At 42.0% G+C, this 18,403-nt stretch overlaps 1 protein-coding gene across 4 annotated transcripts in view; it reads left to right on the forward strand.

Annotated features, from left to right (window-relative positions):
• Positions 1 to 18,403, forward strand: part of ARHGAP25 (Rho GTPase activating protein 25) — an 81,860-nt gene that overhangs the window by 36,268 nt on the left and 27,189 nt on the right. For 3 of the 4 annotated variants that reach the window (XM_016137867.2, XM_016137869.2, XM_016137870.2), the window contains exons 3-4: positions 5,285 to 5,372; positions 10,193 to 10,309. In XM_016137867.2, the coding sequence (XP_015993353.2) occupies positions 5,285 to 5,372; positions 10,193 to 10,309 (205 nt within the window). The remainder of the gene's footprint in view (positions 1 to 5,284; positions 5,373 to 10,192; positions 10,310 to 18,403) is intronic. The other variant, XM_016137868.2, reaches the window with a different exon arrangement.

Consider the following 18,403-nt stretch of genomic DNA (forward strand, 5'->3'; position numbering starts at 1 on the left):
CCTGAAGTGGACAGAACAGTTCGGTAGGTTCACTGCCACAGGTGTGGAGGGTGAGAGGCACATGCTATCTCTAAGCTCATGTTCTTTTCCTGGCTCTACTACCATCTGGCCATGTAATTATTTAGTTTTTCTGGACTCTTTCTTTTTTCGTAAAATGAAACAATCGTAACTGGTTTTCATTTATCACAGGATCAAATGATATGAAGCATGTATAAAAAACTGTTTTGCAAAAGCATAAGCTGAAGTCAAAGTGTAAAATTATTGAGGGTCTTAGCCTTCTCTCCTTTACTTCTAGAGAAGGAAACCCAAAGTCCTCTCAGGATTACTTTAGCCTAGGATAATTAGGTAAAGCTGCTTCTAAGATAATAAGCATGGTTTATTTTGTAGGAAAATCATACATCGGATCAATAGGTTGAGATCAATAAGTCAAATGGGAACAGCTCATAAATCGATAGCTGAAAAAAGCATTTTCTAAAATCCAATACTCATTTCAGATATAAAAAAGGTTTTTAAAAAAGCTTTTAAAAATAAAATGAATTTCTTAGAAAGAATATTTTCTTTTATGTGGATATGTATATTTTGACTACAAAAGCTGTATGTGTGTGCATGATAGGAAATTTGGAAAATGCAGAAAAGCACAAGGTAGAAAATAAAAATTATCCTATCAGCCAGAAATAGACACCTAAATCTTTACTTCTTCTAGTTTTTTTCTATACATATGCATTTTATAAACTCATCTATCCTAAGTGTAAACTTACTAGAATAATATCTTTTAATGAAAAAAATTAACAATATGTCATTAATATGGCCCCTTATTATTAAATATTCTTCTATAATGTAATTCTTAATAGTGGCAAAATAATCTATTATATGGGCATTCTATAATTTAAGTTGAGCTGATGTTTCTATATTATTATTACAAACAAGAATTAAGAGGACATTCTCGTAGACTTTTCATATAGCCACTATTATTTTATTAAGGTAAAGAAAAATCTATTCAAAATAGTTTTATTATACTATTTAACATTATTTTGGGACACTCAGACATTACAAATATCTAGAAACAAAATGAAACTTACAGACATAAGCTAAATTTTTGGAAAAAAGTAAAGGTATATTTCTACACTATGTTTTACACCATGATTCTGGATGGATTAAAGACTTAAATGTGAAAAATGAGTTTATAAAAACTTTAGAAGAAAATGCAGTTATCTGCATAATATTTGGAAGACAAGTTTTTTAAAGCACAGCAACAAAAACAGCACAAGGGAAAGACTAATCACGTAAATGAAAATGTCTGTACCTTAAAAACAAAGAGAAAAAGCAAATAATAAACAGGAAAAATTGTTTATATACATATGGTAAACAGTCTTAATATTTAAAATAGTCTTTCAAACCTGCAAGAAGCAGCCCAGTAGAAAAATGAACACATGACACAAATGGGCAATTGCCCCAAAAATGCAGTGGATAAAAAGCATATATAAAAGTTCAGTCTCAGTAGAAACTAAAGACATGCAATGTCAGCTAATGAGATACCATTATCCCCTTATCAAATTGGCAAAGATTTTTCTAGAAATTTCAGTGTCGGTAAGGACTAGGGAACAGGAATTCTCATGTGCAGCTGGTGGAAATGAAAATCCGTACCACCTTCCTGAAGGGCAATATGCCGCTTAAAAATGTGAATGCTTTGACTCTGTGTTTCTAGTTTTAGGAATTTAATCTGAGTGGATGATTAACATGGATGTAGATAATTAAATTTACCTGTACATGTTTGTGCCACAGTGTTATTTATAATAGCAATGTAAAAACAACACCCAGTGGTAGAGCCTAAGTTATATCAGAGGACTTTTATGAATCTATACAATAGAAAAAATTAAGCCATCGATGCCCTAAATTAATGCTTTTTGAAATTGAAATATATTCATAATATAACTATTTTGTTTTTTTAAAAAAACAATTTACAACAGATTTCCTTTTCTTTAGGAAAAAAATTATGAATCTGTATTTATGGAAAAAGGCTTAGAAAGAAATACACGGAGTGTTAACTGTGATTATCTCTGAATACTGGATTATACATAATTTTTAATTTTGTACTTTTTTGTTTACTTTCTAATATTTCTAAAATATAAATTCATTGTAAATTTACAAAGAACACACACTGATCCCTAAAAAACTCAAAATAGGAGACATGCCCCAAATCTTAGAGCAGTCAGATGAAAAAGGCCCTCAAATATACTGATGATGTGTCTGTCAGTGGGTGCAACCTTTCTCGAAAGCAATTCAGCCAATTTTCCAAAGGCCACAAAAGATCATATACCCTTAGACCCTATTATTCTGGTTTTAAGAAACTATCTAAAAGAAGTAATGAGATATATGCAGTGCTATGTCAATGAAACATATTGGACCTAATGTCCAAAAAAGGAGAACAATTACATAATTATGGAACTCTTGCATATGTGCTTTAGGGAACTGTATTGCGCAACAGAAGGCAGTTTGCATTTTTCTCTTCCAGGTTCTCAGAGAGGTCTATCAGGCTCTCATAGTGTAATGCTTTCTAACTCATGACCTGGTTTTATTTAACTCATTCCAAAAGGTTCTTTGTCAGGGCAGATTTTAAAACAGAATCTCAGCAGAGTGCCTTTCAAGTCTGCTATAATGGTTTTAGACAATCCTGGCCTAATTGTCTCCTTGTCTTGTCACTTGCTTTCTGTGAAGTTACTTATGCAGTTGTCTATCGGAGATGTGCTGGTAAATGTTGAACAAATGACTTTCTGGTTGGGGAGCTGATTTGGATGTAGAAATCAGCAATTTCTGTGGTATAAATACTCCCATCATGGCTGACTCAAGCTACGAACGTGACGTCACTGAACATGGAGTTGAGATACGCAGTAGCACAATGTTTTATAGCGTTTCTACCACACAGATAGATGTAAATAACCAACCGTATGAACAGAAATAATAGTAAAATATAGTAATTAGGAAATGGTGAATTCTGAGTTGTATTACTTTTATTTTTAATATAAAATATTTCATTTTATACTGTCTATATAATTTAACTTTTAATAACGGCTGTGTTTAACAATTAGCTCAGAGTTCCCGAAAATGTAACAGTCGTCCTGAGCCAATATTAGCGGGGGTTCTGACACACCACTATTGTACTTCTCCCCCAGCTTCATTGCCGCAGGACTTGTGGCCTCCGGAACTTTCATCTTCGTACAGGGTCTACCCTAATCAACCCAAGTAGGCAACTCAGGCCCTCCCTTGACTGGGAAAATCCTTCTTCCCATCAAAGTCCCCACCCTTAATCCCACTAATGTCTCTTTTACTATTTCCTACTCTTCCTGTCTCCTCTATTCATTTATGATGTTCAAGGCTCTCTCGTTCAATATGAGGAAACAGCTTGCAATTGGCATTTATGCCTTCGTGCGATTAAGTTTAACTCTGATTATTGCTTCTTCCAGTTAATGGGACTTATGAGTAAAGCCTTCCTTGTAATTCTAGAATCCTACTGACCAAAGTTTGAATCATACCTTTCCTATTGATAGCTAGCTTTTGATCTTGGATCAGCTAATCAGTCTTGCTGAACCTTACTTCCTCATCTCTCCAATGGGGAAAATATCAGTCCATCCCCCATAGAGCTTTTATGAAGATTAAATGTGATAATATATTCAGGGCATTTAGCATAGAGCCTGGCACCTAGTAAACTGCTCGATAAATGGTATTTATATATTTCTTATTTTATTTTTACTATTTTTTAGATGAAATTATTTGGGGTATCAAATATTAGTTTAGAGAGGTACTTAAGAGATGCAGGTACCTCTGAAATTATACTTCCTTATCCTTCCTACCAGGCAGTGTTCTCTCCTAACTAAAAATAACACGACCTTTTATTCTGGTGCCTTAACTCATGCAAAGTAGCCCAATAGTACCATCTCAGCATCATTTTTTTCTGGGGTTGTAGATATTTAAGAATGGTGAAAACAACATGGGTAGAGATTATTTTTAAGTAATAAAATTAGAGAAATTCAAAGAAATGCAGAATTCCCTTTTATGAACATTTTTTCCCCCTTTTTCTTCTCTTTCCCCTTTCCGTCCTTCCCCTTCTGATCTTCTTTTTCTTCTACTCTCTTACTCAACCTTAGATTTTTTTTTTTTTTTAATTTCTAAACCCTCAAGAGACATTTATTCTTTCAGGCACCTGAGCTGACCTGAGAGGTCCTTAAGACTCTTGCCTTCATAGCTCTTTGTGGCCAGTTCTTGTCATCCCCAATTTGTTCTAGAATAAAGACACATGTGTCTACTCAGCTCAGAAATGATGAGTAACTAACTCTATTGCAAATTAACTATGTCCCTCTGTGTAGTAATTTTAGACTTTCAAAGTGTTGGTTTCTTCATCTGTCAAGTAGAAGTGGCAAATCTTGCCGGACTCTGGAGATGGAGCTGTTGTGGGGCTTTAATGAGATACTGCATGTGACTGTGCTGTAAGTGGTGAAGCATCAAGCACACACATGATGGAAGTGATTTGTTTTTCCAATAGCATATTCATGTATCAGAAGTCACATATCCTGCTGCAGCTTCGTTGTCCTCCCCTATGGACCCCTGATCCTCTTTCAGGGGTCATTAAGCTGAAGGGTCCCCACCACCACAGCTATGATGTTGAAGAGCACAGGCTTCGAATTCACTTCTGAGATGAATTACCATTCTGCCCTTTACTAGCTCTGTGACATTGGGAAAATTACAGGACCTTTCTGATCCTCAGTTTCCTCACTTGTAAATGGGCATAATGAAACCTTGCTTGGAGGATTGCTGGAAGAACTAAATGATTAATACAATCAAGGCACTTAGCAAAGGGGAAGACTCCATCCCCTTGAATGGCTAGCTGTGGTTCAGTCCTCAGTGTCTCTTCTGGGATCCCAGCAGTTGGTATGGTCGACCCAGTCTCAATATTGCCTTCACAAAGATCAGGTGTCTGCTTTGGCCAGGAAGTTGGGTTCTTGGAAAAGTAGAAAAAGGCAAGTATTGGTGAGGATGCCCTCCCAGCTCATTCTCCTGTCAGGACCTTGTTCTTTTCTCTCTAGGCACCTAGTTTGCTCTCAGACAGCTACACTTAATTCGATCGAAGCCTGAAAAGCAGAAGGGTCCCCATTCAAAGCTAGCTTTTCACGTTCTCCACCTATTCCCCTCCCACATCCTATCATAATCCTATTTGTCCTCCAATTTAATGTTAGTTCATAGGTGATAAAAATCACTGCTTATCTTACAGGCTTGACTTTTGATATTTCAGGGTTATATGTATCTACCAGGAAGTACTATCAAAGAGATCGCCACAAACCCAGAAGAAGCAGGGAAGTTTGTCTTTGAAGTCATTCCAGGTAGGTGACAAAAGGTGGGACAGAGGTATATTGCATTCTCATTTTCCATCTGGATCCTAGAAGTGAAAGCTATATTCAGTGGATCTGTCAACAACTAATCAATCAACCAAGTAAGGGCACATTGTAGTTCTGTATAGACTTAATGAACCTGTACTAGTTTATTAACTAGCAAGTGAACTAAGTGGGTGCACATTCAGTTCAGCTCTGTAAGCACTTCGTGGACATGGACTTGAAGTCGTGTATCTCACTAGGCATTGGGACACTGATCTGAAGACATCTCTGCTCACTGAAAGGAATTCAGTCTAGAAGGTTAGTGGGACATTAAAATGAACAGTTAAGATATAAATTGAACCATGTGAAATTGCCATTTCGGTAGGTGGAAAATCGTGGACAGTCAGCATTCTCCTGTGGTTCAGCGTGCCCTAATAAGAAATGACAACTCTGACTTACTGAGTGCTTAGCACATGTCAGGTGCTGTAATTCACCTATTACACGTGTCCGCAGCACACTGGAGGGCGCTGTTCCCAGCCAAGAGTTACTTTACCTTCCTCAAGTGCGTTTGGGGTAAGGGGAATTTGTCTCAGGAGAGTTCGTTTGCGTTTGTGGGAATCAGTCACACTGAGGCTGCTTCTCCCTGTCCCTTTGCTCCTTTGTCAGCGGAACCAGGAGCTCCAGGGCTGCTGCTCCCATTGTGCAGCCAGCTGTTGCCAACATAGCAGGGGAGACCGCAAGTCCCCTGAGTGCCCCCTTTGCTTAACTCCCTCCTTACCACTCACCCAGAGCAGCTGTGTGCATAAGACACTTGGTGAAGAAGGCAAGGTAGCAGAGAGGTTAGACATGCCCAGTTTGGAGTGACCCTGCCCAGGTCCAAATTCTGGCCCTGCTTCTAACTATTTGTGTAATTGTGACCACATTATTTAATTTCTCCCTGCCTCTATTTCTTTATCTGTAAAATGGGGACAATGATGATGATAGCGAAGATTAAATAAGTACATATGAAACATTTCTCACAGTGCCTGGTAAACAGTTAGTACCATGTAAGTATCTGATATTTTGAAGAGAACTAGAGGAAATTATAATGTAGAAACCAATCCTAAAACTGACTATGACTATTGATAGGGAACAAAGAAAACCTTTTTTTTTTTCAAGTTTAGCTCTTTCCAGGTGGCCTCTCACAGCACTCCCTTGCTTTTTGTATCCAGCTCTCTTCCTCCTTAGAGGAAGAGCTTACTCTTTCAGTCTCCCCTCTCTAGGATAAACTCACCCCTTTTCCACAAGGTGTCTTCTAGTCCTAAGATCCCTTACAGGCACAATTCATTGCATGCAACCATCCATGGTAACACATGTCCCAAAGCCTGAATTTTCAACGTGGGGTAGCCTTACCGAGAGCTCCAGCTGCAAATTCACCGTGGGCTTTGCACCAAATGTCTAGTACCCTCGAGAATTGCTATGCTAGGATAGGATGAGGATCTGTCCTCTCATTATCACTCATACTTGCAGAAGTCTCCTGAGCTACTAGGGGAATTCTTGAACAGATTCACACACAGACACAGACACACACACACACACACACAGATACACACATACACACACACACAGATATATACACACACAAGTCCCATAAGGACAAACAATAATTCTAAAGCAATAGAACAATCTTCCTAAAGGTGCCATCATTCCCAAGCCTCTACCAGACCTAAAATGAGATAACTCTTTATATTATGATGCAGAGAATTTTTAGTTCCCCTTTTAGTCATCCTCTTGTGCTAGATGATTCTTAGGGCCAATGCTGGGACAAGTGACAGCCTTGCAAATCAGGGCCCTCTCTCTGTTATTACCAGTGTTAGTTGCACAAAGGCCACAGAAAAGGCTTTTATTGTAGTTGTGTTTTTCTTAATTTGGGATAGACAAAAATTCAAGGCAAGTTTGCCTCTTCCCATTTACTTCAAGCAGAATAACTGTCTCTTCTCCCACCCAAAGGGAGTCATCAAGGATAGGAGGGTATTCCTTCTGTTGCATCTAAGGTTGTCGCCTTATTAGATGTTGTCATTCACTTATAGAGCAAATTTATTGAGCCCTGCCGTGAGCCAGGCACTATTGGAAGAACTAGGAATCCAGCAAAGAACAAAATAGCCTGCATGCAGCTAACATGGGAGGAGACTGACAACAAATTAAATAAATAAGTAGATTGTATAGTTTTATGATGGAATATGTACTATGGAAAAAAAATTAAGCAAAGAAAGAGAAAGTCCTGGGTGAGGTGGTGGCGGTGGTTGATTTGTCATTCTAAATAGAGCAGGCAGAGTAGGTGACGTTTGAGTCACTTTTGTTGAGAAGATGACCTTTGAGCAGAGAGCTGAAGGAGCTGAAGGAACCAGCTAAATGCACGTCTGGAGGAAGCATTCCAGGAAAGGGAACAGCCAGCGCAGAGTCTCTGAGCCTATTTCATGTGTTCAGGAAACAGCAAGAAGACCAGCGTGGCTGCAGTGGCAGGGAAGGAAAAAAGCCTGGGAGATTTGGTCCGGGTGGACACAGCTCTTACAGGCACTTACAGGCAATCGTAAAAAGTTCAGTTTTTATACTAGAAGAATGAGAAGCCATCGGGAAGTTTTGAGCAGAGAAGTGACGTAATCGGACTTATGATTTAAAACTCTTTTGAGTTGAGATGAAAAGGGGCCTCGAACAACAGGGAGACCAGTGAGGAAGCCATTGCAATTGTCTAAGTCAGAGATGGAAACAGGGAGAGGGTGAAAAATAATCAATTTCCGGATACATTTTGAAGGAAGAGAGGACTGCATTTGCAGATGGATTGGATGTGGAAAAGAAAAGTCAAGGTGACTCCACAAAGTTTTCAGCTTAACGATGGCAAAGATGATTTTAAATGATGAATTGGAAGGAGTTCCTTAGACAATAAAAGAAGGGATGTTCCTTTCTGACAAGGGAAGATCCTAGTAGGTGACACATTTGTACAAACAGTGAAAGTCAGAGAAAATATGTGCCTGAGGGCAGAGTTGGTGTTCATGGGCTTTGTATTAATGCTAGGCGATTTCTATGAAAGAGAGCTCATCCTAGCACTGCTATATGTCCAAATATAACTTTTTTGTAGGGCAACAAAAGATTTTAAAATTTCCTTTGGTTCTAGTTTTTTGAACCTGTCTGTATTAATATCAGTGAACCTCACCTTCTTTACCTCCGGGATGACCCAATTCTGAACACATTTTATCATCGGATCATCAGATCTTTTGGCCCTAAGGGTCAGTCCATGGGAGCCTTGACTACTCAGAAACATCTTAGGAGCTGAATGTTTCTCAGTGAGATTGCCATAGTGGATCGAAAGGATCTCCCAGGAAGCAAGGTAAACTAAAAAGTCATGTTCTTGACAACGCAGTAGGCTGGAGTGTAGATGTGGTGGGGAAAGATACCAGATACATGTTGGCCAAGGTCAAATTTGAAACAATATAGGCTAGTGGAAACTCTTTTGGGAGAAAGGAGACCAATGGCTTCACCCTGAGCTTGGCAGTTAACTTACTGGGCACCGAGTAGCAGGTCCCTTTGCATTTCTGGGTTAAGGTTCTATTATTTGCAGAGTGGAAATGATACTAGAGTGCATTCTATTTCAAAGGGATATTATGATTCCTATAGCATTTTGTTGTTGTTGTTCTTCCCTGAGCATGTTTTACTTCCTATTCTACGTCTGGAAACACCCAGCCAGGGGTTCCAGGGACAAATCTTTCTGATTAGAAGAGCTGATGACCCAATGATAAGATGATTCAAAATCAGCTATCTCGAAGGGTGAAAGAAGGCGAGACTTGGTGACATTAAGATGGGTTCAAGAGACCAGGACCAATGGGAATTTGAAAGTCTTTTGTTTTCCTGTAAGAAGATAAAGTTTTTGGCACAAACATGGTACTATAACAGGCTTTCTTTGAGGGAAATGGCTGGACATTGAGAGAAGAATGAATTGATATCTACAAAGACACTTTGAAATTTAATAGCACCCTGTAATTGAAAGGAATTGCTGTTATTTTCTTGTCCTTGCTAAGATCTGTGTTTGATGCTCTCCTCCTTCTCTTCTGCTCTCTCCCTATTTTTTTTTTTTTATCATTTTGTCACTTTCTTTCATTCTTTATCTCGGTATTCTCTTCCCCCCTACACTTCCTTTTCATTTCCTCTACCCTTTTGTCCATTCGAGAACACAAATGCAGGAAATAATACATACGTTTTTAAAGAGAAAATAGTAAAGAAAGTCCTAACAAACTTCATTTGTTCATCATGTATGTATCGAGAATCTATCATTCGCAATATCCTGTGCAGACAGGAGAGCAGTAATCCTGAACAGGAAGTACCGATTTCATGAGAAAGACACACAGGTGTTTGTTGTCCCTCCTTCCTAAGTTACTGTTCCCGTTCTCACCCCACGACTGAGTTCAAAGGTAGCTTAGGGAAGTATCCACGATTAGCATGATGGACTGAAGTTGTCAAACTTGTATGGGCTGGTCCTGTCTCCTCTAATAATGAAACTGCCCTGTGAATTTCCTCTTCCTTTTTGGTAAGAAATGGCTTCTATTCTCCACAGGTGCAGCTCTCAAGCTAAGTCATCCCAATTGTAGACCATGTGGTCAGTGGTTTATCTACAGAATTAGAGCTTCAGCAAAAACGATAAGGGTGCACAGAGATTCAGTGCCACTGAGGATGAGTAGATAATCTGATAGGTTATTTAATTGAAGCAAGGAAATGGTCGGATATGGTGCCCGTTTGCTTCCCCTTGCTCAAGCCCATGACCACTCTTCGATCTTCATTAGTGTTACTTCTTCTTCCAGCCTCATGGGACCAGAGTCGCACGGGACAGGACTCTTATGTCCTCATGGCCAGCTCCCAGGCAGAGATGGAGGAGTGGGTTAAATTCCTTAGGAGAGTCGCTGGCACACCCTCTGGAGGTAAGGACTCCTGCAGGCTTCGCGGTGCAGAGGTCTGTAATATTTCAGCGATGGGGTGGAGGCAGCTCCAGACATGATTTTTCCTTGAGCAGTTTTCAGAGGAGACCACCAGAGGACAACTTTGAGTTCATGCTCATTGCCAAGCCTCTAACTTCCCTCCCTGGGCGATCTCAGCTGGTATCAGGAATCCACCGGTGAACTCAGAATCTGGGGCAGGGAGGCAGTTCTGTGACCTGTGACCTGCCTAGTGGGGGCTACAAGAAAAGGGGTGAACTGGATGGAACAGCCAAACTCAAGAGCGCCCGCCCCAGCCATCTTGAACGGTGTCAACTGATTACAAAAAGAATAGTCTAGTTTCATTAACCACTTCTCATTTCCTCAACACAATATTTTTTATGGTGCTAATCAGGCTGAGATGAGGCTTTTATTTACTAAAGCTCTATTATGTGCTGTTTAGCCTGCATAAGCTTAGCTTCAGTCTTCCTTATTGCTCTGGATTGTGAGATTGTTGACATTTTCTGTTTTCCCTCATCTAGTGCTTTAGGCTCTCTGCGTTGACAAGGGTGGTTGATGTTGCCTAACTATGCACTTGTTCTGAGTCAAAATACTGCCTTTGCACTGTGATCAGCATCTGCGACCTATGTGGTGCTCGGCTCAGCCTTGCCGCAGTGATCTGCTGTACTCTATTAAAATCCACATGGGGATTTCTCCCTCCCCTCACCCCAAGGCCATCACCCAGAGAAGCAAGTCAAGCACAAGTCCTGTAGGCAGGGGAAAGTCCAAGGGAAAAGAAAGAAGAGAGAAGCACTATTTATTTATTCAAGAAACAGAGTTTGGTTCTAATGTGGCATTTCAGATGTTTTTAAGTCTCTCATTAAACCCAAATCATAGATCTCAGGATGAGAAGGCATTTGAAGACAACAGAGTTGAGTCTGAAGCCCCAGGACAAGTCAGACATTTGCTTTTCCTGTTTGTAAGTCAGGAAACTTCGGTCCTGAAGAAGTAAATGATTTGTCCATGGGGTCCATCTGTCCAAGGGCAGGGACTGGGCTTCTGCCTCTGTAGGCGGCCTGCTTCTGCCACAGCGTGATTTCACTTGTAAGGTGCCTGGGTGTACTAGATAGCAGAGCATGTCCCTTCAAACATTGGAAAGTCTCTGAGAATATTGCTGCTGCCTCGTTGCAGCCCTTTGTGAAAGTTTCTATGTCTTTTTCCACCTGGAACCTGTCTACTGCTCACGACCTTCACTACCCTCATCCTGGTTGACGTGACTACCATCTCATCCGAATTATAGTCTGTTTCCAACAGAGCAGCCAGTGCGAACCTGTTAAACCTGTCATCATATCAAGATCTTTTCCCACTCAACACTGTCCAATGGCTTCTTTTTTCTCTCAGAGGAAAAGTCAGAAGTCTTACGATGACTCGGAGTGCACAGTCTACCCCTACCATTACCTCTCCGATTTTGTTTTCCAGAACCCTCTCCCACGCTCGTTTCACTCCAGCTTCCCCAGCCTCCTTGCTCTTCCCCAAGCCCCCTACTCATGTTTCTGCCTCAGGGCCCTTGCACTTGCGGTTTCCTCTGCCTGGAATCCTCTTTCCCCAGGTAGCTGAACTGCTTGGTCTCTTGCTTTCTTCAGGTCTTTGCTCAAATGTCAGTCAGTGAGCTTGCCTCTGATCATTCCATTTAACATTGAGCCTTTCCCCACCCTGCTCCCAGCCCTCTCTATTCCTCTTTCCTGTCTTCATTTTTCTCCTTGACACTTACTCTCTTCTAATAGGCTGAATATTTTACTCATTTGTTTTGTTCAAAATTGGTCTCCCCTCACTAGAATGAAACTTTCTTTCTACTTTGCAGGGTTTTTTCCCTCTCTGTTTTGTGCAATGCCGTATCCCAGAATCTAAACAGTGGCTGGCATAGCATTTGCTCAATTAATATTTATTAAATGAATGGGCAAAGGAATGGCCTCCTCTTCCCATGGCAGCACTGTTTGCTACTCCCCTAGGCTTTCTACTTTGTTAAATGACTAGCAGGTTATCTGCGAAATTGTTCAGTAAATGGATTGCTCCCTCTAAAATGATCTCCCTGCGAGCATTTTAATGGTGAGCTTTAGTGAAGTTCTTTATGGTTCATACACCCCTTAAAGAATTTGATCAAAGCTATGGATACTCTTCCCAGAAAAAAACGTCCAGAAAAATACAATTTTACATTCAACTGTAGGATATTTTGAGAGCCCTGTAGTCCATCCATATACCTCAGGTAACAAATCTCAACTTTAAGTTTTATAAGTCACTCTAGTGATAGTTCCGCAGAGCTAAGGCCTCTTCCTGCCCCAATCCCCTTTCTGGCTCCCTTTCTCCCTAATGGGAGAGATGGCTCACACGGCACACCCAACTTCTTCCCCTTGGATCTTCCTGTCTCACAGCTGGCCCCAAACATTCCTCTCACCTTATCTGATTCCAGCACCATTTCCAATGTGTCTACGTGGGTGTTTCCCTATATGTCTTAGACACCAGCGGGGTGCCCTGCAATTTAACTCAATTCTGACACTATCTACCTGGAGATTGCATCAGATCCCACAGGTTAAGGGCGCAGTCCTACAAAACTGCCCCCAACCACACACACACACTTCAGATGATAATCACAGGTTCAGGAATTACCTGTGCTTCTGACCAACTGGCTATATAGATTGGAGGTTCCAATGGCACCCCCGCCAACCCCCCCGCCTTGGATTTGATTAATTTGCTAGAGCGCCTCACATGACTCAGGAACACAGTTTATTACTAGATACCAGTTTATTATAAAACGATATAGCTCAGACATAGCCAGCTGGAAGAGATGCACAGGGCAAGGTATGCGGAAAGAGATGTGGAACTTTCATGCCCTCTCCAAGAGCTCCACTCTCCTCACGTCTTCATGTGTCACCGAAGCAGAAGCCATCCGTACCCTGTCCTTTTGGGTTTTATGGAGGCTTCATTACAGAGGCATGACCGATTAAATCATTGGCCACTGGCAATAGATTCAACTCCCAGCCCCTTTCTTCTCTCCCAAGTTCTGAGTTTGGAGGGTGGGACTGAAAGTTGCAACCCTCTAATGACATGACTGGCACTGGCAACCAGCCCCCATTCTTAGGTGCTTGCCAAAAGATAAAAAGATACCTTTATAGCTCTCATACAGGAAATTCCAAGATTTTTAGGAGCTCTGTGCCAGGAAGGGAGTCAAAGACCAAATATATATATTTTTATTATAAATCACAATATCAGACCTTAGAGTGCAGCTCCTTCCCCAGAAGTTCTGGATGCATTTCAGGTTTTCTTGATTTACGTAGGAGAAAGGGAAGAGAAAAGATCACACCTCTACTTCCGGTGACTTTCCAAGACACAACAGCTGCCCATTTTCTCTAAACCACCTCTTCCTGTTAGTAAGAGGGCTCTGCCTTCCCTGGACCCGCACATTGAAACCTGGTCTCTGTTCCATTCTCAGGGAGCAGGCAGTCTAAAATGCAAATTGTTACTCAGTGGGGACCTGTTCCCCCCTCTTTCTCTGGAGGCTGGCCCTCTGAGGTTTTGCTCAGGCCGCTGCTGGGTACATAAGCACTGCATATAAATCGTTCCCAACCAGATTGTCAGACCTTGGATTAAGTCCCATGTGTCAAGCGTCTTTGTGTGTTTGCCAACATGAGCACAGAATGTATAAATACTGAATTGTTAAATGCTTAGGGTTCCTTTGCTTCCTCTCATTTTTAAAGTTCTTTCTGTCCTTCAGAGCATGATTGCATAATCTGCACAGCTCAGCTTGTGGGAGTGTGCTCTCTCTCTGATTCATTGTTATTCCATGTGTTCTGGTTCTTTCTTTCTAGCTAAACTGGACATTAAGAGGGATGATTTTTACTTATTTTTATTAACGCTCTTATTTCCCCTCCACGCCCCAGATCCTGACACCAAACAGATAAAGATTTATTCATTTACTCAACAAATGCTCCTTAAGCATGTGTCATATGCTAAGCACTGTGCTAGCAGTAGGGGTACAATATTGATTGAGTAAGAGAGAGAGGGAGAGAAAAGAGAGAAAAAAAGACAGTCTTATCCTTCAGGGAGCTCACAGTATAGTAGAAGACACATAAATTAATTTTTAGAAACCCAAAGAAAACCATAAAATTACACCCCTGAAAAGTACCACAAAGGAAAGACACATGATACCATATGGAGGGGGTTGAGGTGGAAATGTGTTTATCAAGAAGCTCAGGGAAGTCCCAAACTAATGATGATTAAGCTTAAATCTGAAGGGTCAGTGGAGGCTAAGTAGGCAGAGAAAAGGGAAGAAGAAGTGTCTCAGTCAGCGAAATAGCATGTGCAAAGGTCCTGTGACCAAACCGAGAACAGGCTCTGAATTGAAAGGAAGGCACTAACAGTGGAGATAGCTTTGTTAAAGAAGTTGGTCTTCATTCTGAGTTCTTGGAAGAGGGCAATGGTGTTGGGGGTTGAGGGAAGTAAATCAGCTTGTACAACGTTTCAGAGGTAATGTTGCCTGGACATGGGAGTAAATTCAGTAAGGAAGGAGAATGTGGTGTCAAAGACGAAGCTCCCATTTCTGGCCTATGAGTGAATGGGAGGATGAACACTTGGTTGGCAGCATCACACTCACTGCGCAGGATTGCCCTTCCTGACAATCCGCCCTACTCCTGCCTATCAGCAACGCCCGCCCCCCGCCCCCACAGCCCCCACTCCAGTGATGCCAAGAGTCCATTTCAAGTCTCCTGGGCCTGTCTGGTAGGGTTGCTGCACTATATGCTAAATCATCTCAACGGGAGGGGGGGGGGGAATCATCTCAGTTTATCCAGCAACCCACGTCCAAGACCATTCTTTCTGAAGGCCTGACTGAGCCACCTGCAATTCTGAAAACATTTACAGGGGCTGGCTTCATCAACGCTAAGTGAAATGCTGTGTTCCTGCCAGATGCTTTGATATATGGGGCAGTGCTGGTAAGGGCTTGTGTGGGGGATTTTTTTTAACCCACCTCCATAGTATCCCTTGAATGGCAGTTGACAATTAGCTGCTAAGTAAAAGGAGGCACTTATTTTTATTGTGGGCCCTGACAGCTTTATGTTCACTCTTTAAAAGCCAAGAGTCATGTGTGTAAAGGTGAGTGGGGAGGGGAAGTGGTGTGGGAAGGAGGAAGGGAGGGCCTGGGGCAGGTGCCGACAGATCCCAGAGTTTCCGTGCCGGAGTCAGAACCTGAGCAGTATTTACAAGCATGTGCTGGTCTGGAAGCAAGAGAGGATGGTCCTTCCAGCCTGGGGAGGAGGATAGGCTTCAGGCTGGCCCAGCAGAGGCTGCGATTCCTCGCCCTTGCCTGCCTCGTATTCCCAGGATGCCGCAGTGGGAACTGGGCTGTGGCTTTCCCACCCTGGCACTGATATTTTGCTGGAATTTCAGGAGGAAAACCCCCAAGCTCCAAAAGAAAGGTATTTCTTTCTTATTTTGTGATTCAGTTCTTCCACTTAAAGACACTTTGCCCAGCTTTCCTTTCCACTTCTGTCAGGGTTGAGGATACTCCTGAATCTGAGCCCCTGGGAAGCAGGTACTAGTACTTGGAGACAGGGCCAGGTGGGGAGGGTGCAGGGCGGGCTCTCTTGGTGCCCTGGGCTGGACTGGAGGCAGGGCAGGGAGGGTCTCTTATCCTGAGTCCAGGGGTGTTTAAGTGATGATTGAACAGAGTCTAGGTTAGAAAGGAGGTGACAGCTAATCTTCCCATTTTTACTTCCCCCAACCAATCCAGCGTTCTGGGTTTTTCTTTTTGTTTGTTCTGGGGGCTTGAGAAGTAAAGGCTGGAGGATGCCCTGTGAGCAGAGGATGGGCAGCTCTCCACCCCCTTCTCGCTCCTCTTGAGGCTTGATGATGTCTGAAATTTCTCCTAGACTTTACACAAAAAGGATTAAAGCACAGAATTTAGAATCGTGGGACAATTATGACCGAGTTCCTAATCTGAGTCTCAGTTTTCTCATCTATAAAATGGAACAGTAATATCTACTTCCTAGGTTCTTATGAGGACTAAATGAAAGCACACACGAAAGCTTTCAGGCAGTTTGTCATAAAGTTAGCTTAATTAAATTTATTAATAATTATAATTATATATTACATATTATAATTAGCTAATTAATTAAAATTTATACTGTTACGATGGAAATGCCTCTGTCGCGTGGTCCAACATGCTGAGAAGTCTTGCGTGAGCGGGTGGCTGGCTGAGGGCGGGAAGATCAGTGAGGCGGGGGCTCCCCAAAGGGGCAGGTGCCACCTGGAAGGGCCTGGCGCAGAAAGGGAAGCTGGGTGTCTGCTCCTCGGTGTTCCTGGGGTGGAGAATGGGCTTCGAGTACCTCCCACCCCACTGACTGCTGTCTTCTTCCTTCACTGGCCCCTTCTTTAGTTTCATTGGGCTATCTTGGTTCATCTATTTCTCCATAGCTAGGCTATTCATGTCCAACCAGGATCAAAGGGTGGCTGGCAATCAGGCCCAGAAGTCAGAAGTAGCTAGAAGTCGGAATGGGTTCTCTGGAATTCCAGGGATGATTTAAACTCCAAACTCCTCATACATGACCTGAGATGAAGAGTGATGAAGCCTGATCTAGCCAAACTAAAGATAACAAGGATGCTCTTTCTCTCACCTAAGAAGGGATCCTATTGGTTCTGATATTTCTAGAGCTTGCAGTGGTTATGTTTTAGTGAAGAGAATAGCTTTGACTGATTTCTAGGCTGGAGATGTAAAGTTCAAAGTCTTGACCATATGGGTGAGATTTAAAGCCATGAAGATTATGAAGTATATAGAGATGAAGAAAGGAAGGCCTGGGACACTTTGACGTTTAGAGAACAGAGGGAAAAGGAGGAATCATCAGAGGAGGCTGAGAAGGAGCAGCTTGTGTCTCCTTCAGCTTGTGTCTCCTTCAGACCAAAAGCTATGTGAAACAGTTTCTCAGGGAGTGATTTGCTGTGCCATATGTTGCTGATAAAGCGATTAAGACGAAGACTGAGAATGTGACCCCAGGATTTAAAAATGTAAAATAGGCCATTGATCTTGACAAGTGTGAGTTTGGAGAAATGCTGGTTAGAGTGCATTCAGGAGAAAAGAGGCTGGGAGCAGGAGGAGTGGGAGACAGCAGGTAGTATCAGCTCATTGAGGACTGGTCCATCCTGTGCCAGGCTCTGCGCCAGGAGATAAAAATATGTGGTGAGCCAGACAGTCTGTCGGCCTTTGAGCAGCCCGCAGGCTAGTGGAAGAGAGGAATGTGTAAATAAATTGTCAGAAAACTACATGAAAAGTGATAGAAGAGAAGTATATACAGGGAGCTCTATGAACACTGAGGAGAGAGTGACCAGGTTCCTCTGAGGTGAAGACGTCTGAACTCAGGTTCCAGGAAGATCAGGTACCAGGTGGGGAGGAAGAGGAAGGGAATTCACTCCAGATTTTTTTATTCTTTCTATCATAATTTCCAGCTACCAAGGTGGCTGGCCCACAGCAGATGATCAGTCTACATTTGCAGGATAATTTATGAATTCCAGTGGAAGAAATTTTCAAGAAACAGTTGCAACAGAAATCATTACAGTAATTTTGAAAGTAACAGTGAGAATAGAGAAGAAAGATGGATTAAGGTGTATTTTAGAATGTACCAGAGGAAAAGAGGGGTGTTGCAGATAAATCGAACACACATTTTTGCTAATTGGATTAGTCTGGTGTAGGTAGTTTGTGTTAATGGTTTTGTATTCCCAGTGCCTAGGAAAGTGCCTGGTGCTTGATTGACTAAATGCTATTGCCTGCGAGAAAGGCTATAGGAGAAGCAGTGATTTGTGGATATTGAGGGTGGGATAAAGCGAGATTGGAGAAGACACTGTGAGCACTGCCATTAGATATTCGACTCATGGAACAGAAGAGAGGAAGAGAAAGAAATAATGGAGATATGAGATGAGAGAGAGAGAGAGAGTGAGAGAGAGAGAGAGAGGAGAGAGAGAGAAATAGATCTTGACCGCATATGTGGATTTCTAGAGTGGGAGACATCTGTGTTGGAATGCCAAGAAATGACACACTGAAGAAGCAAGTGGAGGAAG

This window comes from Rousettus aegyptiacus, unplaced genomic scaffold, assembly GCF_014176215.1.
Source record: "Rousettus aegyptiacus isolate mRouAeg1 unplaced genomic scaffold, mRouAeg1.p scaffold_m13_p_7, whole genome shotgun sequence".
In the NCBI taxonomy this organism is placed as follows: Eukaryota; Metazoa; Chordata; class Mammalia; order Chiroptera; family Pteropodidae; genus Rousettus; species Rousettus aegyptiacus.